At 40.8% G+C, this 21,990-nt stretch overlaps 1 protein-coding gene across 4 annotated transcripts in view; it reads right to left on the reverse strand.

The window, feature by feature from the left end:
- The window catches only part of Clint1 (clathrin interactor 1), a 50,955-nt gene that overhangs the window by 17,575 nt on the left and 11,390 nt on the right, over nt 1–21,990 (reverse strand). For 2 of the 4 annotated variants that reach the window (XM_055610679.1, XM_055610681.1), the window contains exons 2-6: nt 8,473–8,577; nt 7,863–7,959; nt 5,743–5,851; nt 4,737–4,901; nt 1,282–1,453 (exon numbers count right to left, since the gene is read on the reverse strand). In XM_055610679.1, the coding sequence (XP_055466654.1) occupies nt 1,282–1,453; nt 4,737–4,901; nt 5,743–5,851; nt 7,863–7,959; nt 8,473–8,577 (648 nt within the window). Of the gene's footprint in view, nt 1–1,275; nt 1,454–4,736; nt 4,902–5,742; nt 5,852–7,862; nt 7,960–8,472; nt 8,578–21,990 lie in introns of all 4 variants that reach the window. The other 2 variants (XM_055610678.1, XM_055610680.1) reach the window with 1 other exon arrangement.

The raw sequence follows: 21,990 nt of genomic DNA on the forward strand, positions 1-21,990 counted from the left end.
AAACATTTATACATAGGCCACGAGAGTCTATCTATAAAAATAGTCAAGGAAGACAGGAGTGTGCTTAGACACTGTCTCCCAGAATTCAGTGTTGGTAAGTAACACATGCAGGCCTTTGGTAGAACACTCCTATTTTTGATCTTACTATTCCTTCAAAGACCATGATCTACAAGTTTTGAAAAAGATATTCTAGAGATTCAAAGATTCTGGAATGATAGTGAAAATACACTAAGAGTGGGTATTTTGAAAATTATTTCAAAAGCTGATTATGGTTTTATTTGAACTTCATTCTCATGACGCCCTAAATCTACTATAAATTTATGGATAGGAAAAGATGCTATTTAGTTTTTAAAAAATCAAGCAAATTATAAAGAAAACACAAACAAAAAACAGGCCCATAGTCTGAATGGGCCTCAGGTTTTACTTCTATCGTTCGATGTACGTTAAATATAACTGTCTGACACCAGAAAATGAGTTTTATAAACTAGGCCTGTACTATAACTCCAGGTGCCAACTGCACACGGTTCTTCTGGTCATGTGGGCATGGGATGGTAATGCAATGTTGTAGGTAGGTCAATTTCAGCCCCTAACTTTCTCTCAAAATGGATTCTTCATTTCCTTGATAGTACTTCAAGCAGTGGAACCATCTGATGTCCAAATGTAAAATGACCATTACAAATTTTACAGGGGATAATAAACTTCAGGACAAGACTGAGATGCCTGCAGAAAAATGTTGAGGATAAAAAAACAGATCACCGTAGACACAGACAGGCACAGACAGCCTAAAAGAAGCGTTAACACTAACAGCACTTGTGGCTGACCTAGTATCACGGAACATGATTTTTATGCAAGGGTGACTAGCAACTTCATGAATGGTTCCACATTTTTTGCACACGCATTTCCTGTGAGGCGACATTACCCATGAAATGTTCCTGGAACATACTGCATGTCCACCACACTGTATAGAGCTGTCCAACACGATAACCTCCAACATAAACTGTAAACTGTACTTAGCAGCATATCAATACTGGTTTTTCAGGTAAGAAATGTATCAAATTAACAAAATCATCTTGAAAGCGCGAGAAAGGAAAAGGGTGTGTAGCTCCTTCTGTACTTTATGAACATGTTTTCTGTGTCATTAAGACTCCTCTAACAAAGTGAGTTAAAAAAAAAAAAAGCTAAACTTCAGATAACATCAACACCTCAATATTAAACCAAACCAAACAGCTGTGTAAAGCCTGCACCCCCAAGAGAGCAGCAGAGAAGGCAGCACACCTGCACCTTTCTGGAGAGTCCTCCCGGTCTTTCCTCCGAAACTTGCTGATGGTGTCATCAATCGTGCTTCCGATCTTGTCGCTCAGCTCACCTAATTTATCACTGAATGGAAAAGTGCTCTTGTTTTTATCCCACTCTTCATCCCATTTGGATTTGGGCTCAGGATCATATCTTTCATCTGTGTAAACAAGAAAGAAAGAAATAAGTAAGGATATTAAATCTGGAAGGTTCTACAATGGTCCATCCTTCTGAAGACTTTTTCATAAAAACACTATTTTTAAGGGAAAACAGAAATCTCCCATAGAGCCACTCCCATAGAGCCACACAAGCAAAAGCATGGTGCAACCTATGCCAATCACTGTGTCAGGAATACAGATTCAAAAAGCTTTTCTTCATGAGAACTTCACAGGCTTGATGGGCAGTGCTAGTCATGAAGCCCCTGAACACTGTTATAGAGGAGTGGAAACACAAAATATACACTCCACAAACAAGACAAATGAAAATCTTTCCGGTTTTCAAGTCATTTAATGAATGGTATTTTTTTTTTGTCTCAATGGTTCTTCATTTTTAGAAAAGTATGAGCCAAAATAATATTAAACAAACAAACAAACAAACAAACAAACAAACAAAAGAAAGTAAAGCTAGGTTTTGTAGCACATGCCTGTAATCCCCATATTCAGGAGACAGAAACAAAGAAGAGTGTAAGTTCTAGGACAGACCAGGGTCTAGCACAACAGAACATGCTTCCAACAAACAAACAAACAAACAAAGAAAGGCAAGGGGGCAGGGGTGTGGAGAGAAGGGAGAGGAGTCAAAAGTAAGGCTGGAGGAGTCGGCACACACATACACAACTAGAAAGACATAGTAGCAAGAGGCTGTACTCTAAATGACTCCAGAGTGAAGATGAGTGATCATTTGAGACCAAGAGTTCAAGGCCATCTGGTCCAGTACAATAGTGAGAACTTCATCTAACAACAGGTGGAGGGAGGGATGGAAACAGGGAGGGAGGGAAGGACGGAAGAAGGGAGGGAAGAAAGGAAGAAGGAAGGGAGGAAAGAAATAAGGGAGGGAGGGAGGATTGATTTCCTAACTGACCGGGCAACCAACTAACTCCTCTAAGCACTATTTCCCTAAAGGATCTCCAGTCTGACTTCCATGACCCAATTAATTAGCTGAAATGATCCCATTTTTTTTTTTTTTTTAGTACCAAACTACAAATTCTGTAACTGAATGAATTTTAAGGCAGGGAAAGCATTCTGTAATTTTATAAAAAGAATTCTAACTTCCCAAAGCTCCACACTTTAGAACTACAAGTGCCCAGCAGCTCTGAGCAGTTTGAAACACATGAGTGCTCTTGCCTCTGGAGAACATCTGTATGAATCTGGTGTTAAGAGAAGATGGCAGCGATGAAAACCCAAAACGCCATGATCTGCATTGGTGCTTGTCTAGAGCTCAATGAAAAGTTGGGTTGCTTATTTCCATCTTCAAATTTAGATGTAGAGAAATCATGTGAGGTTTGGGAAACAAAAATGATGAGAACAGAGGCAGGTTGGGAAGCAACAAGAAAGGACAATGAGAAACAAAACAGTCAAGGGGCAGCCAAAAGGAACTTCAAGGCCTTTTTGACAGGGTGTAATGGCTTAGGGAAAAGTTTTGCTGAACTGCCTGCTAGAACCTTGAGGTTAAATTATACAGTAAGAGCTTAAGGATTTTAAAATATGTAGGAGCTGAGACAACAGTTCAGAGAGAAGATCCAGGTCACAAGAAACCAGGGTTAAAACCCAACTGCTGTAGAATGAATAAATGAATGAATGGATGAAGGTCACCACCTAATGTCAGAAGTAAAACCACATAAAACAGCAAAAGCTCCTGAAAAGTCCAAAAATCATCAATAAACACTAACAAAGAGTAAATGAAAATGCAGGCTACTTGACTCCACCCTAACACAGAAGCTGGGCCTGCCCAGTGCGACTCCATCCGGAAACCCACCAACTTTCTGAAGTCCTCAGACACAGTTAGATGTAGCGCTTGGTAACAGAATGGGATACAAGCACATGAAAGGAGGAAGTAAGTTGCAAGCAGCAATTCAGCAATATAGAAAAAGCCAAAGAACAAAATGACTACTTGGACAAATGATCCAAAGCCTTTTCACTCTAGCAGAGAATCCACTCCAGAACTTAAGTGCTTACAAAAGAACACACACTCTTGATCAATTCATGGCCTGGCTTTTATGTGATGTAAGACATAAGAGTGTTTTTCTGCTGTGAGAAAAAAACTTTTAATACTAATTAAATGCAGTTATTTTTTTCTCTGAGAGCAGGCAAGCAAAGGAATAAAACAGTGAAGATATTTTACAGACCATCACAAAATGACAGCTTTTTTGTTTGTTTGTTTTGAGACAAGGTTTCACTACATATGCCTCACTGGTTTGGAACTCCATATGTCAAACAAGCTGGCTTTAAACTCAGAGACCTTTCTCATCTAGTACTCACCATGATGCCTGGCAATAGCAAATTTCTTTTTACCATATCCACTGAAAGATCTATATATAACCTTAACAAAATCCAAATGTTAAGGAAGTCAGATGCGGGTGCAGGAGCTGGAGAGCCTCATTGAGCAAGCACTAAGGCTACAGGGCTGGCCTGCACATGCGCACTCTGGCCAGGCACTGTCATAGCTTATAGAAGGTAGGACAGGCCCAAGAGACATACTTTCAAAAAGAACTTTCATCTCGTGTATTTCAAGAAGGCAATGTACGACTTTTACATTAAGAATAAATATTAGAAAGAATTCAAGTTCCAGCTACCTTCTGGGAAAGACAGGTAGAGTGAACGAAGAGAGAGAACCTAGGTCTTGCTGGGCGGCCACTAATAAACTTATTACCTTGTTCCCGCCTCCCAAGTGCTAGCTAGGATTGCAGGTGTGCACTACCACATCTGGCTTTGAACTGCTCTTCATGAACAACAAAGAAAGCAAGAACAGATCTACAAGAAGAGCTGACATACAAACAGCCACGTTTCCCTGAAATATGGTTATGTGTTGCTTAATTAAAGGAAGGGAACTAAGACTTCCTGGACTTACAGGAAATTACCTGTTTGGAACCATAGCTAAACTGGTTTTCAGTTAGAAAGACCAAACTGGCTTGCTGAAAACTGGTAGAACGTCCTTCTATAAGAACACTGATCCAAAGAAGAGGGTGTGAACCCTCTTTGTTCTCTGATTATCTAACTAGCCAGTATCGGCTAAAAGACTATTTTTTTTTTTGGATCCACAATAAAAAAAATAGATTCTGAAGATCTGGGCAAACGGGAGTAAAAATGACATTACATATATTTTACAATTCTGCATTCTGGAAAGAAACAAACAGCATTTTGGCTTTAGGTATTTCAATGACTCTTAAAATACACCCAAGGCTAAATAAGCTCAGGCCAGGGTGGCAGTGGCTTGGCCCTCATACTCACTGTATCTGAATCCGCCAACGCTGTCCGAGGAGACCCCAACATACTTGTCTTTGTTCTTCTTTGCTTTCTTTCGTTCTTCTCGAAGCCTGTCATCATCCTGTGCAAACTCGACCAGTTCCTTTACTTTCTGCCTAATGTTTATCCCTTGATCCTTTCCATGCTCATCTTGAGGACAGTAAAGGAGAATGCAAACTATAAGAACTGTACCAAACTTTCAGGAAAGAAGAGAAACAAAAACACCTACAAAAATACCTTCAAAGTTTAAAATTTTAGAGGAGGCAGGTTATGGCATTAAATTCTAATTTGACTTCATGACCCTAGACATCAGGACTAGACTCAGAACTAGAACTATCCATGATCTACTGGAAAGATTACAAAATGGTGATGTATGAAATGCACACAGCTGTTATTTATTTTAACAAATAACAATGAACCACTCACTTTTAACATTCTGATGGTCCCAAAGCATCCCAAGTATCTTGATTTCCCCAAGTTTGCGAATGCCCGTTGCTAGGACTAAGTGCAACTAAACCCTGACATTTTACAGTAGTCACAAGTCAGGCAGGCTCCAAAATTAACTACTCACCACCCTCTGCTGTTTTCACATTCAGAACACACTCTGGCCTCCCTGCGCAGTAAATACTATCTGGTGGGAGGGAGCCTGGCTTCAAACAGATGTGTGTGTTTTTGAGCTCTAACCTTCTCTTCCCACATGATTAAAGCTATTCCTTTATGGACACCACAGGGAACCAGTCTCAAGTGCATATTTTAATATAAACCCCAACACTCGTGTTGTGTTGGTTCTGTTGTTACTAGCCAGTCCTCTCTGCGAGCTCCTGTCTTCACTAATTAATCCTCTAGGGCCCCACGCCTTGGATTGTGCACTCCTCACACAGCCAGCAAGAGTCACATGCTAATTAGAGGAGAGGAGCTTCCAAGCTGGTTCAGGTGACTGACAACTCCAACTACTGTTTTAATTTGCTTATGAGGGTTTTCTATTGCTCACCTACAAAGTGGTAATTTTCCAGGGATCGCAAATCATAAATGTGTTCTCTGGCACTTGTAACAACTCGCTCCGATCCATTTCTTATGAGGTAAGCTAGGAGCAGCAACGACTGTGGAAACAGAAAGCACCAAATGACTTAATGGAATAAGCTCAGGAGGAGCTGGTACCGAGTTAAACCAAACACAAAACTCCAACATTACTACATGGGACTGGTAAGGTTGTCCTCCCCTCTCTGTTAGACATACACAGTTTGAACCTCAACCTCAAATTCTTCTGATGTCTGGTATGGAAAAGAATTACAAACTTATAAACTACCTAGGCAAAGGTCACTTTAAAACAAGATTTTAAAAAAAATCAGTAATTGTGGAGTTCAGCACTAAGCATGTGATTCAAATGAACCACCGTGTTTCAGGGAAGGGCCTAGATTTCACTGTCTCTACAGGACCCTGCAGCTGTGTCCTCAGATAAAACTAATTCTGATGCTAATGAGGTTTAAAAAAAAAAAAAAAGCCAACAAAAGAACAACTTGAGTATTTCAGAAAACTCTCAAGCCAAGGGACGCTAAAGGTTCTGCAGCTCCTAGAAATGTGATGGCAGTGCTGGAATTAGGCAGTGGGAGTTCTTGCAAAACTCTGTGCATACAGTAGGACTATTCTTCTGCTTTCTCACTTGAAACTTCATTTCACAAGGATTTGATGTCTGAGGGTCTGTGCAGGGTGGGGAAACCGAGAGCACAAACTTGTATTTTACTAGTAACTGAGTTTTGGGGGGTTGGTTTTAGGACAGGATCATTATGCAGCTCTCGCTGGTGTCTAGTTCAGCATCCTCCAGATCTAGCCTCCTAAGTGCTCAGATTATAGGACCATGCTACCATACTCTGATTTCCTAATTTTTTGAAAAAGTAGTACAACAATCTTTAAAAGCCATCATTTTAGGGAAAAAAAAATACACAATTTATAGAAACCTCAGAGAATATTTTAGGAAACAAACATGGAATTTGCTGGACATGACATGACACACCTTTAATCCTAGTACTTGGCAGGCAGAGGCAGACAGACCTCTATGAGTTCAAGGAGTGGTCTATATACTTAGTTCTATGGTAGCCAGGGCTACATAGAGAGACAATGGTGCCCGCTACCCAACTGCCCACACATTAGAACAGGGAGGCAGGGGTGCTGAAGAGAAGGCTTCATGGATAAAGTACTCACCATGGAACACAGGTACAGAAGCTTGGATCCCAATCACCCACATAAATGGGCAGGCCTGGCTGCCACCTGCTATCCTAGTGCTCAGGAGACGGGGTCCCATGGCAAGCTGGCTATACTAGCTGAATCAGAAAGCTATTCTGATTCAGTGAGACCCGGCTCAGAAGATAATGTGGAATGCCTGAGGAAGACACAGAAGGCAAAACCCTGGCCTCCACACACATTCAAACACATGTACACATAAACACTACATTCATACACTCAACAACAACAAAAACCCAGCTAAGACAAGTTTTTAATTCTGAGAGTCAAAACGTCTCAAGTTTCAATGTGAACACTGCTTTGGCCTGCAGCATGTTAGGATGAATCCTATTTGGCACATAGCATGCTTTGAAAATAGATTTTGAGGAGCAGAAAAATACAATAAAAGAGAAAGACCACTGCCTTGTTTTAGAAATATGGAATCGAAACTATACAGAATGAATCTGAGAAAAAGTACATTTGCGGATGAAAAAGTCAGGAAATCTGCATATCTCAGTTCTAATCACAGCACTAGCTAGTACATTACAAAGTACTGAGTACTATTATCATAGAACCAAAAATTAAGCAAAGTTTTTACAGAGGTGACAAACATGAGACCCGTTTTTACCTCAAATGCTCATGCAGTAAACATGCATACAACTAGAGATTCAACACTTAAAACATCCAAAGAGATTTAGTAGGGACAATTTAAGAAATAACAAAAATCTTCAATATTTAAGAGAACACAAGCCTGCAAACAGTCTGTAGTAGGAAGAGCTGTCTATTACTAGAAGACAGAAAACACACACTGCCACGTCTTGGGAAAGTTTAGGACTGAGTGGACTACAGCCACATCTATGCTGTTAGCACTCACTCTTGGGGGTGCCCACGTACCTTATAAACTCTTCTCCAATTCTTTTTGTTGTCTTTTAGCATTCGGGACCAAAGCATGTTCATAAGTTCTGGGAACTGCTCATACATAAAGGTAGCCCTGGAAGAAAGGAGTTTTCCTTAGGCATTTGTAGTAGGTTAACTCTGACAGTAGATGGCAGGCTTGCTTTATGTCCTCTAGACTGCCTAAACAGCTTAAAAAAAGAATAAGCCTAAATCAAATCTTAATGCATTCCTCCTAAAGCATGCCCCCTCTTATTCTGTGCAGCACCTCACACATCTACAAGGCCAGGAATCACTTTTCTTTCATGGCCTCAGCACCCCACATTGTCACCAAGAAAAAAAAAAAAATGTAATTTTTACTTCATAAATTTTATGTGTTCTAAATCTGCAAGGAAAGCTATAGTGAACCTTTAAACTTGACCAACACATCTTTAAAAGCTAATTTTTTAATGTGAATGGAACCTATATAAAATTCTCCACACTATGATGGAAATGGATTACAGAGAATGTACGGTTGGTAGTTAAACAGGTTAAAACTGAAGGCAAACTTCAGTTTCTGTGTAAAGACACTTTGATTCTTTCTGCACTGCTGAGTCAAATTACCACTTACTTGGCAATCTCTCCCATGAGCTGCCCAGAAGGTCCCCAAGGATCATCATTCGTTGCTTCTCGAACCTTAGACTCTATCTCTGAATAATTCATAACCACATTGGTGCTGCAGAGAAAAAAAATGCACATGTGTGCGTGCGCACACACATACATACATACAGATACGAAAAGATTAGCATCAAAACTGAGCAACACATGAAAACTTAATCATGATACTAGCAGATGTCCTAATGAGCTGCCTCTATGGGATGGGGAACAGCTCTGTGGACATGCTATCCCGAGGACACCACATTACACGTTTAAATTATCTTAAGATTTTAGCTTTTAGGAATACAGAGAAGAGACACCACCGTCTCTGGCACAAGCCCAGGAGAAATGGCTCCAGGTCAGATCTCAAAGACAACTGAATATGCTGGAGTGTATCATGAAACTAAGATGCCAGTTTTCTCACCATTCATGCTTTACAAGAATTCAGTTTTGTGTTTACAGGAATTCTGTTCTCGTAAATGAAATTATAGTGGACTCTGACCTTTGTGACATTTTAAAAAGAGATGACAAAAAGACAGTACTCTACAACTGTTTAAAGCTATTACCAACATTTCCAGTATAGCCCTGTTTTTCTTTAACAAACACTCAATTTTTAAATAGTCGCTGTAAAGCCCATACCTTTGCTAGCTACAAAATATTTTGTTGGAAAACTATACTTAGCTTTTTCTTCAGACCTAACTCCAATCCCACTTTGTGACCTTTGGCAAAAGTATTTTGTCTTAGCCTCAGCTTCAGGTATAGGCTGGGAAGAGCTTATGTACCTCAAAAGACAGCACAGCAAATGGTACTGAGCTCAGTGCTTGACATATGGGAAATGCTCTGCAGGTGCTAGGACTAACTATGGCATAGAATAACCAACTTCTAGCAAGAAAGACAGAAAATTTGATTTTTAAAAAAATACTTTGTCATACATATGGGATATGAAGAAAGAAAAACGTATAAAAAGGTGACATGGTATAGTGCTCACCTCATGTATACAGTTCCAATAATAACACATGAAGCTGGCAAATCAAATCTTCCACACAAAATAAAAACTTAGAATTAGTGAAGAAAATCACATTTGGACAGCTACTACTTAGATGCCTTCACTTCTACTATACAGCTTTTAAAAAAATCATTAAAAAGCTGTTTTCTAAATAAAGATTGAAGTTGCCATTCAGAGCTTTGAAATCTTATCTATTGCCATTCATTCCTTCAAGTACGTTGGGTAAGACACTGAAAAACAGATCCATGTTAAAACTGAGACAATTACACACACACACACACACACACACACACACACACACACACACACACACGTATATGGTTGGTCAAATCACTGAACAGACAGTGAGCCTTCTACACTGACATGCAAGCACTGCTCTGCCAAGAAAAGTGAAATCCTTGGGTGTTCTCTTAAATCCTGGGGGATACTCCCTCCAACTGCACAACTAGTGTGATAACATGACCAGAAGTTCTTTTCTTAAGAGCCCACAACTTCTGCTGCCCTTGAATACTCTTAATGAATTTTCTTAAAGCTCCAGTGATGATTCTGGGGACAACAATTTATATATAATATAAGTAGTGCTCCTCCTTAATTTTATCAACAATAGAAACAAAACAAAGGGAAGCCAGCCAAAACAAGATCTGCAATTTAAGATGATAGAAAATGATGGATTTCACCCCATTTTTGTTTACCCTGGCGGCTGAAAACTGTGTGGATGTGGGCAGCTAAAAGCATGCAAATGCAGCTGGGAAAATGAACGCCACCAATAGGATGATAATCCACCCTTGCATTTTGGTACAGAGATCTTCGCTGAGAGATGAAGGAGTCTGCACTCCACGTATGTGAAACATTTTTACCAGAGCTTGCAGCAATGCTGAGACTCTCAGAACACTACTTCCCTTGTTCGAGCTATAAAGGCTTGTGGGTCAAATGAGAACCCTTCAAAGGCTCTTAGCTGAAGGCCTGTATGTTGGAGTGGTGTGTGTTTAGAAGAGATGGCAGAGAGCCAGCAATTTAAGAATTTCCTCATTTCCTTAACTGAAAAACAACGGGAGCCATTAAAACATAACATTGGTTATAAAGGACAGCCACAGAAGGATCATATGCTGTTACTATGACAGTGAAAACCTAACACTTCCACAAAAATGATGCTTTAAAGCTATTTTTCAATAAAAATGCTGCTTTTAGAAATGAGAAAAAAAATGAAACTGATAACATAAAGAACTCTAAATGAAAAAAAAATTTAAAGCTTCACTGAGTCAGAAACAACTATAACTAAAACAAAGCAAAGAACCTCATTCCATACCATTTAAAAGCACTGATTTCTAAAAAAGTATAAACAGCATTTTGACCCTTTCTTGTTTGGATGCCCTCAATCCTGGACCTATTCTTACCATCAGTAGCTTTTTAAAAATGGAAAACAATTCCCTTTAAAAACGAAAACTAAGAACAATTTTACTTTCCCATAGCTTAATTCTAAATCTTCCCAGGACCAACAGAGACATCCTTGACAATTTCGGTCACTAGAGGGGGCTCTCTAATTGGTTTTTGGACACAAAAACTCCTGAGAAAAGTTTGAACTTGGCTATACTGGAGAGAAGAGCAGACTTCCCAGCACTTGGCAACTGTCAGCCAAGTCGTTTCTGTGCTTGTAACAATCTGAGCTCAAAGTCTGATCATACAAAGCCCTTTCAGGAGGCGAAAACAGGACGAGTACCACCGCTACCCTCCGTGAAGGACGTGATGCCATAGAGGCCGTCTGTATACCGAGGCCCTGCTCTTTATCCCCCATTTTCCTCTCACTGGACCATGTGAGATGGGTCAATGCTGCTTCTGATCTATATGTAGGAAAACCACTAAGGAAAAAATGATTGGTAACAACAAAACCTTGCAAGCTCCCATCTTATTGATATTCTGTAGGATATTTTCAAGAACATGCTTTGCTAGAAAATACAAAGCAAGAAAAAAGTGAAGTATGAAAACAATGCAGGTCCAGTCACGAAAGGAGTGATGTGGTAGCAAGGACTTTCTCCCATTCTGTCTTTTTTCTAAACGGGGTGAAAGAGTTTTCCATCTTCATAGGGCACCACCCTCTTAGTCTAAACTTACAACTTTGCTCACTCAAAGACCATGGAGTACTAAGATCTCTAAATGTCAGACTGTCATACTCAGGTATACACATTTAAGACACAAAGACTGCCAGAAATAGACCCAAAAACTTAAGTTCTAAGCAACAGTTTCAAATAATAGTATTTTCTTAATTCATGCCCATGAAAATTATTACAGTGTAACCAAGGAAAACTACAAAACACTGCTAAAATGCTCATCGAATTCTGTGTCACAGTTGGCTACATTTTAACTATTTTATTGGTTAGGACATTAGGATGAACAACAGGGATATTTCCTGTATTTAATAATGTTTTTTGATTTCTATAATAAGTGCTATAAAACAGTAACTGACATATGTATACCCAGTGTTATGTGAATAAGCCACTGAACAAATGTGAATACCTACAACCAATGAAATCTACATCTAAGTCACTTCTTAAAACCTTCTATGCTGAAGAACTTCAAAGGACATGCTGATAATGAAGTTTTGTAAAGCAGTTATATACTCCTTGATAAATACCAATCTTTAGGCTAGGCACACACCTGCAACACTCACACTTTGGAAACAGAGGCAGCAGGCTCAAGTGATGGAGGGCAGCCTGAGCTACGCAGCAAGACCCTGCCTCAGAAAATGATTTCTTTAAACGCTTTAGCAACCTAGCTAACACAAGAAGACATCAAGTACAGCAGGCACTGTGTCACTCAAAGAACTTAACGTTGACATCATATTTAAAGATATGCTCTCGGCTACTATTTTTTAGCACATATTAAATAAATTAAAGTGTCTGATTAAGGAGAAACAAGCAGGAGCTAGAAAGATACAAAGATGGCTCAAAAGTTAAAAGCACTTTCTGCTCTTGTAGAAGACAGAATTCAGTTTCCAGCAACCACGTTAGGCAGTCTGCTCACGAGCACCTGGAACTCCATCCAGCTACAGGGGTCTGATATCCTTTTAAAACTTCTGTGTCACCAAGATACACATATAAATAAATAAATAGTAACTTTTTAAAAAGAGATAAAATTAATTTTTCTCCTCTTACACATGTGTTCTGCCTGTCATCACACATGGAGCTAAGAGGACAACTTGCAGAAGTAACATCTCTTTCCACCAGGGGGATCTCTGACAACACACTGCAAGTGAGGAAAAAAGTAAGCTTCCAGAACAAAGCACTAACATGCATGCTGGATGAAGCCTCTGTCTCTCTTCACAATCTCAACAATGCAATGTCTATAAAGACTCCTGACAGAAGCAGTCTGTGAATATGCTACTTTCTCACTACAGGGTAGCCAAGATTTACAGTCAATTGCATTATTATTTGTCAAAATGAGACATTTTTGTGGGCAGTACACATTCACTCACTGACTCTATAGAGGACGGAAACCACGTGTGTATATCTGTGTAAGGATATCCACTGAGACCAGAAGAGGGCATTGGATCCCTGAAATTAGTTCAACTTCCCCACAGGCGCAGGTGCTCTTAACAGCTGAGTCATGTCTTCAGCCCCCAGAGGTGACTTTGAGTCAGTTTTCCCAAGGCCCCCAGGCTAGAGATCATTCTGATCTGTGAAGTGAGGCACAGGAAGAGGCTGGGCTAGCAACTTGTTCCCAACCGCTACAGCAGATTTGGGTCATGACAGAACTATAAACTGTGTTTTTGTTACAAACTTCCCAGTGGTTTATTAAAACTTCTAACTTTGAACAGAAAGTCTGAAAAGAGACCACTGTGCTTTTGAACTCATCACAGAGGTAAACACTATGTCAAAGTATAATTTGTTAATTTAGCAGCCACTGACAGGAGCTGATTACACCTTGTAATACTTTCTCTTCTGGTTCTAAACTGTCTTTTTCTACAAATTCCAAGAGTGAAAAATAAGCATTTCAAGCTGAGCCTGTTAACCTATGTTTGTTATTGCAGCATCCACAAGGATCCCAAACTGAGAAGCCAGCCTGGATTATACATAATAAAATGCTGTCTTGAAGAAAGGAAGGGTGGAGGGAGGGAGGTAGGAGGGTGAGCATTTCAACATATGCGTTAAAGGAGGATTTGTTCCCTTGCTTATAAGATCACATACCTAACACTCTGGGAAAATTCCCACTATTTTGTGTCAGTTTGGAGGAGGCATCACTAACCAAACTCATGTATAAATGTCTGAGAGTCAAAAAAACAATGTGTTCTCTCACTCTAAAGTTGCCCTAAAATGTAACTAGATGCCCTGTTTCCATAAGGCACCAACTTTCTGATTGCTGCTAATGGTGATTTAATCTGTCAAGTTTTCAGGGAAATCCTTGAGTAATTTATGAAACAGATGTGCAAAGAAAATGGCATGAATGGGACAAGCCAAGAAAAACATCCTGATGTCAGCAACTAAACTACAAGCTGTGGGAAGACGCCATTTCCCTTCCCTTACGCTTGAGAGGTGAACAGCACTTAGCAAAACAAGCCACCCAACAGCAGCCCATTCTCAGACTTTACATGGGCCTTGGCTCCAGAAACTACTCCAGGACACAAGGCCACATTAAAAGAAGATACTGCACACGTACATGCTTTCATTAAGCTACATCGTGTTTTACAGCCCCTTTGTATAAGAGCAAAGCACTATACAGGAGTATTCCATCAGTGACTTAGTAAACTAGTAAGGTGTGAACTTTTGTCTCTGGTATGTACCTACTGCTAGGGTCTCTAAACAAACCAATCACTGGTATACCTCAGTTTCCTCATTTTAAAGGTCCCATATAACATTATTTATGGTGATTAAACAACATGTTCAAGGCAGTTAGCAGAGTTGATATCACTTGCTTTTTGTAGGTAGAGTTTTTTCTTCTTACATATGACTTATGGACTACTCTCCTGGATCATGTGTTGAAAGCCTGGGCCCTGCCGGTGGCTGCAGTATTTTAGGTTTTGGAAACTACATTCTTATCGTTTCCTTTCTGGAAGAAGTTGCTCACCAAGGAAGGTCCTTGTGCCATACCATGAATCTGTGCTCCCTCTCCTCTTTGCCACAAGGGCTGGCACTGAGACTGTGAGCCACAGAGCCCCTTCCTGACTGGGCTGTCTGCCAGGTAACTGGTCACAAAGACAGAGAAACTGACTAATGAAGCCCCTCATAAGGAGGGACTGCAATACACATGTGATGCCTCGTCCCAACTGTCAGATAGTCAGCAGTGTTGGAGACATGGCTGTCTGGTAAAGAATGCATCTTGTTCTCCCAAAGGGCTCTCACCACCCTCTTTAAGCAAGTCACAACTACTAGCTATTCCTGGTACTGACACCTTCTTCTAGACTGAGTAGGCAACTGTACTCACACTCACAAACCTACCGACATACAAACACATAATCAAAATCAAAACTCAAGTTTTAAAAAACAGTAATAAGCAGAGGCTGGAGTGTGATTTGGTGGTACAGAACAAGGTCCTGGATTTGATCCCCAACACCGAAACTAATCAACACCCAAAGTGGTAGGAATTCTGAGCTTTTAAAACATCCAAACCAATGTCCATGTTATTCCTCCATGTGGTGTGTGGCTGAACAGGAAGTATCTGGATAGTCACTGGGTCTTATTGGTTTGTGTGGAACTCTGCTCACTCCCTAGGAGGGTTGCTGCTTTTAAGACTTACGCAAACTTAAAGAAAAGCTGCCATCATATAGGCAAGTGTCATGACATGGCGACTACTATTTTCCAGAGAGGCACCATGCCAGCAAAGACTGGGAGATCCAGCTTCTCGTGGCTGGCAGAACAATAAATTACACACAAAACAGAATAAAAAGCAACTCCCATGTGGGCAAAATTCCAACTCTAAAAAATCCCTTCCCCAGAAAGTTCTCACAAAGCATTATTATATGACTATGTTTAACAACTACATAAAAACACACATGTAGACAAAACCCAAAGATCCAAAAACTGAATCAAAGCTCCAAACAAAACAAGATGCTGGTAAGCAGAGTGCGGCGATGGGAGAGGGCTGTCTAAAATGTTTAGTACTGTTCAATGAAAAACTTGACTAAAAGAAACTTATGTTTTTCGGTAACATTAAACATTTTAAGTCATTTTATTTTCTCTGAAGCGGTGGTCTGCACAGTTACGTGAAAACTGTCACCAGGGACTGACGATAGGTGCTCCCTGAGAAGAGAGTTCTCCGGGGAGCTGGGCAGCGCTGGCTACAGAGAAACTTCCCAACTGTACCACTTCTCAGAGACTTGTCTGGTCTAATGGCTCATCCCCAGCCCGAAAGGGTCAGCACTGTACGTCCCTCAAACTTCTGAGATATTTATTTTCTAGAACATCTTTTGCGTGTCCCTAAACCCACCTTAGCATGACTATTGCAAGTGCCTTCTTCAAACTATCAAATACACTTTCACCTTACTATCTTATTTTTATATCTAATTTCTTACTTTCTACTTAGGGATGATTTTTCCTTTAGTCTTAATATTTTCCTTCTACAACTCTTTTGGGGCACACGATGGCTCTGTGGGTAAGGCGGCTTGCTGCCAAGCCTGACAACCAGAGTTCAATCTGGGAACACACAGGAAGAAAGAACAAAGCTCTGCACGTTGTCCCCTGACATCCAAGTGTGTGCCACGGTGTGCTTAATGCACACATGCACACCCATGCACATACATAATAAATGTAACATAACTTATTTTTAACTTCCGGCTAAGATTTCAGCTGTTCAACCTGCCTCAAATCTCACCTATTTTGGGTGTATTTTAAAACCCTTGCTGTTTTCCTTTCCCTGCTTGCTGGCTGTGTGTACTTACCTTACTTTTTACTGACACATAACTGCACACATGCAGTACAGCCACATGCTCTGATTCACTTAGACACCGGGTAAGACTCAGCACAGCCACTGTTGTGGTGAGGCACTCCAAAGGCCTGTTCTGGCCACTTCAAAGCACTGGGCACATGTTAGCCAGTGACGGCGTTACCCAATGTCCAGCAGAACTTACTTCTGCCTTTCTTGTCCCTATATTGATTATTGTGTTGAGGATCAAGCCTAGGACCCTGTACATGCTGAGTAAGCTACGCCACCAGCAGCTTTTTCTGAGACACAGTCAAACTGACAAGTGTGTAGATCATCTCAGTAAAGCCAAGGGCCTAGAAAGAAAGCTGCTTAGGCAGTTGGTTTGGAATTTCTTTGGTTCCAACCAAAGTTCTGTCCTCTGAAACCAAGCCTATGTTAGCTGGAGAAATTCAAGGAAACAAAGATTTGGTTTGAATGTCTCCTCAATTTGTAAAAATGCTAATAAGCTGAATGAGAGCATAAGTCACTAGGGATTGTGTCAACCAGAATCACAAAAGACAGAGCAGAGAGCTCTAATCCAGCGGTTCTCAAGCTTCCTAATGCTGTGACCCTTTAATACAGTTCATGCTGTTACTTCATAACTGTAATTTTGCTAGTTATGAATCATAATATAAATATCTGGTGTGCAGTATAGGTAATATGTGACCTTTGTGAAAGGATCGCTTGATCCCCTAAAGGAATCATTACCCACACGTTGAGAACCACTCCTCTAGGTTGTCTGATGAAAAGTTCTTGACCAGCTCTGATCTCCAGTGCTTTCCATTTCTCCTTCATGTTTATACCTAAGTGCAGTCAACTGATCTTGGCTCATGATGGAGCAGCAAGTCTCCCAAGTATACCTACAAACATCAGCGAAATCAGACAATTTCTGGTTGAGCTTTAAGGTTGCTGCTTTTGTAGTTTGCTGTGAATTCTGGGACAGGGGGAGTGGGGTGGTGATGGGAGGTGGGTGGGTTGGTCCTTATTCTTTGTGGATTCTACACTTGCAAACTGACCAAGACACTAATGTGTACCTTAAACCATAAAGTCAATATCCACGTGCTGTCCTGATCTTTGTGGACATGTCTGTGCAAAGCAGTGTCTATCACATTGGTTCTCAATTGAGGTCAAGGATAACTCTGTGTCCTCATTCATTCAGTACAGTTCTTTCTGTTGTCTACTTAATACTATGTCTCCATGCTGCTGCTGTTTAAAACAGCTCACCAAAGCAGTGCGGAAGTACTGTCCAGTGTTGCTCTAAGTTCAAGAGGATTGTACAGTGCCTCACAGAGGTATGTGAGTTATAATGCTGTGAACTGTGGATCAGTGACAGTGAAGCAATAATTGGAGAGATACTACATATGCAATAAAGCGTCTTACATTAGGAACATATTTCTAAGAAGTTATGAATCATGTGGAACAAATGTTGTGGCGCAGGCTCATAGAAACCTAGGAACCAGGGCTTGGTTCTTGCTAACTCTGTTGATAACAACATTATAAGACCTAACAAGGACTGACCTCTTTATCTTTTGTACTTGGGTTTCTTTTAGCACCTAACAATGGATGCTTTACTGGTGGCTTAAGGTTCAATTCCTAGCACCAAAACCAGATAGAGGGACACTTAAAAACTGACTTGAGAAGTGAATACATAAATGAAACTATGTTGTCTTACACAGAAGTAGGCTGGAAGGTGAGGAAGTAATGCCCTAATAAACAGCACCATATCAGGGTAGGGGTGCGGGTTGTTGATGCTGCTTTTACAGATGTTCATGGAAGTGTTTCAACTCAGGGGTCATGTGAAGCTTAAATAGAATTTGTTCTATCACTTGCAATTACTTCAGTGACAGGAGCTGTGTGTCTTACAGAAACACTGAAGAACTATATTAGACATCTACAACTTAAAGGGATACTTGACCATTCCATTAAGCGTCCTCCCTCCTCCTGCTCAGTGTCACATGAAGACCCAGGCACCACCATGGATGTTGTTTCACACATGCAGAAAGTCTCTCATGTCTCTTTCTTCGAATGGAAGCTTATTTACGGAAACACTTCCACGCTGGAACTGTGTTCTTCTCTGCACAATCTGTTCCCATGGAAGAAGTGCACAAAACTGCCTTGCCCATGAAGCAGAAATAAATACTCTTGGGTTCCCTCCAAAGTACAGCAAACCAATGGCAAGGCACAGCATCCCTTGTTTCGCTTTCTCCCCTATAACATGGCTGTATATATATTTTTAATACATAAATTTGGTGGTTAAGAGTGCTTGCTGCAGGGTGGCTATGAATTGATGCGGAGATGAGTGGGATTGGGGTGCATGATGTCAAAGAATCAATAAAAGTTATACAAAGAAAAGAAAAAAGAAAGAAGAGTGCTTGCTGCTCTTCCTGAGGCTAAAATTCAGTTCCTAGCACCTACATCTGGTACCTTACAACTGCCTTAACTCTAGTTCCACAAGCTCCACATCCTCTTCTGGCTGCTTTGGGCATCCACATCAGATGTTGTGGTAGTTTGGATAAGAATGGCTCCCACAGGCTTATATGTAGGAATAGTCATCAGGGAGTGGCACTACTTGAGAAGGAATAGGAAGTGTGGCCTTGTTGGAGGAAATGTGTCACTGAGTGAGGACTCTGAGGTTTTACAAGTCCAAGCCAGACCCAGTCTCTCTCCCTGCTGCTTAGGGCTCAGCTACTTCTCCAGCCCCATGTCTGTCTGTGTACCTCCACATGCCCCATCATGATGATAACGGCCTACATCTCTGAAACTATAAGCCAGTCTCCAGTTAAATGCTTTCTTTTGTAAGAGTTGCCTAGATCATGATGTCTTTTCGCAGCAACAGAACAGTGACCAAGATGGGTGGTGTGTGTACACTTATATACAAATAAAAATAACATAAATCTTTACTACAAAGAACTCTAATAGAGTGGATAAGTGTTTAATCCCTGAAAGTAGGTACTATTACTATCATCTCTATTTTATAGAAGATAAACTGAGATACAAGGAGTTAAAGTCTCTCACCTATTACACAACCATTAAGCAGTGTGCTGAGGACCCAAGCTCGGGCAGTATGGCTCTAGAGACTCTGCTGTTCAATGTGATGTCACAGTCATGATTTCAACAACCCTCCCCAGTCAATAAACAATTTAGCACCAGGGGTAAGGGACACATGTGGGGTCATTTCAATCCCCAGTTTTTTAAAACCCCTCACAAATCCCTGTAAGCACTCCTCTTCCCTGATCTGCCACACACTGTCCAACCATCTCCTCAGAAGCCCTGCTCACTCCCAGGAACACTCCCCTGTTTATATATTCCACTTTTCAGTCTTACTGGAAGCACTGTATTCTCAGAAGTGAAAAGCACACATCACTACTCTTATTTCGGCCTCTTTACAACACTTACTAATTGGCTAGTGCTCCCTACATTTTATTTTATTTATTTGTATATGCATGTGGCCACTTATCTATGCATACCCTGCTTGCAGCACCCACAGTTGCCATGAGTGGGTGTTAGATACCTCAGGAGTTACAGTAGTTTATGAACCAAATGATGTAGGTGGCTGGGAACTAAGCCCAGGTCTCTACAAGAGTAAGTGCTCTTAACCTCTGAGCCATGTCCAACCCCAACTATTGTTTTCATCTGTGCCTCTACCTAAACAATTTTGCAACTCAAGTACCCACAAGAGTAAAAGATAATTGTTCATTCAACAAACTATCCTGTGGTTTCCTGTATTCCCTGTTACAACATTTTGTTCCTCGGGATGTGGGCATTTGACAAGAGATACATGCCTTTCATCTGAATTACTCATCACAGATTACATAAGCATCAAGAACGGAGTTAAAGGACAGGTTGTCAGTCTCTCAGCAAGTACCTTTACCCTCTGAGCCATCTCACCAACAACAACAACAACAACAAACACAAACAACAAAATGTAACTTTTAAGGGACAGGCTTTATAACAGAATTTATGCAAAGTTCTGGGTTTGATCCACAGATACAATGCACACATAGCCAAGCATACAATATACTTTAGATTCATTCACCATATAATGATAATCTACCAAACAAGCAACATCTGTAGCTCAAGCTTTTATTTAAGGGTTTGCTGGGGTGAGAAGTGAACATGAACAGCCCAGTGCACATGTGCAGGTCAAAGGACAACGTCCCGGAATTGGCTCTCTCCTTCTGTCTTTACAGATTCTGGGGGTTAAACTCAGGTTGGAAGGCTTGCACAGCAAGCAACTTTATCACTGGGCCATCTTCCTGGCCCAGCTCTTCTAGTCTTAACGTTAATGTTGAACCTAAGAAACTGGGGCTGGGGAGATAAAGTGCTTGCTGTTGAATCATGAGGACCTGAACTTGAGTCCCCAGCACCCAAGCAAAAGCTGGACACAGCACGTGTGACCCTAGACTGAAGGGTGGAGATGGGCGGGTCTCAGGGGCTAGCTAGCCAGCCACTCTAGTGAAATGCCTAACTCCAGGTTCAGGGAGACACCCTGTCTCAAAGGGGAAAAAAAGGTGGGAGTATACAAGTGAAAGAGAAAGATATCCTGATACCAAACTGTGGCCCCCACAGGTAAATGTGCACACGCTTACAACAGAGAAAGAATATGCACGTTTATACACAGAAAAAGAAAAAGGAAATTAAGAAACTGTATCTGTGCTAGGTTCAGTGGTACAAACCTATAATCCCAGCCCTTGGGAGGCTGGAGCAGGAACATTGCCAGTTCAAGGCCAGCCTGGGCTACAAAGTAAGAACTCATGATTCCCCCTTCTCAGCCTCCTGAATGCTGGCATATACACTTTTTTTTTAATTGGTGGGAAAATGCTACTCCCAACATATAACCAGTTCCTCTCCAACTTTACTCAAAATGATCTCACATTCCAAATGAGCTGTCTGTTTAGTTTGGAAGGAAAGCACAATATGTAACCTTAGACTATCTGCAGATACACTGTCAATTCTTACTTACACAAACTTCAGGAAAAGCTACTTCACACTTCTAGTTGCTAAATGAAGTGCCAACAGCTAGCATTCTAATTAGAACACTGCTGCCATAATTGAGGCTCTTACTGAGTAATCAGTTAAAGCTAAAGGAGGCTGCAGTGCAACAGGAGTGCTGAGCGCAGGTGCAAGCTGGGACAGGAAGTGCTACTAGCAGGAATGTCTTCTCTGAGAGCACTTTATTGACATAATCAGAATAAATATGCTCTGATTGTTGTCTGTTCATACCTAATTGATTTAAAGAAAGCAAATTACGTTGCTGTGGTTAAAAAAAAAAACAAGGAGAAAACAGATACATAGATGTGCTAACAGCCTCTGAACCTCTGCAATGCGCTGTCTTCTTAAACCACGTTCTTTTAAGATTTAAAAGCTGAGAATGCTGCTTAGTACAACAAGGCACAATTTAAGCAACACCCTCTCATGCAGATCAGAATATCTGTCTAAAGACACATGGGAAGAAGGATCACAGAGAAGCATGTAAATGCTGGCCAGTATGGACAAGGGATTCAGAAACACTCCTATCACAATTCTTACAACTTTCATTTTAAAATACAAAGTTTAAAAACTCAGGGACTCAGCAGCTAGACAGTGTCTTCTAGT

This window comes from Psammomys obesus, unplaced genomic scaffold (genome assembly GCF_907164565.1).
Source record: "Psammomys obesus unplaced genomic scaffold, mPsaObe1.curated_primary_1811, whole genome shotgun sequence".
Lineage (NCBI taxonomy): Eukaryota > Metazoa > Chordata > Mammalia > Rodentia > Muridae > Psammomys > Psammomys obesus.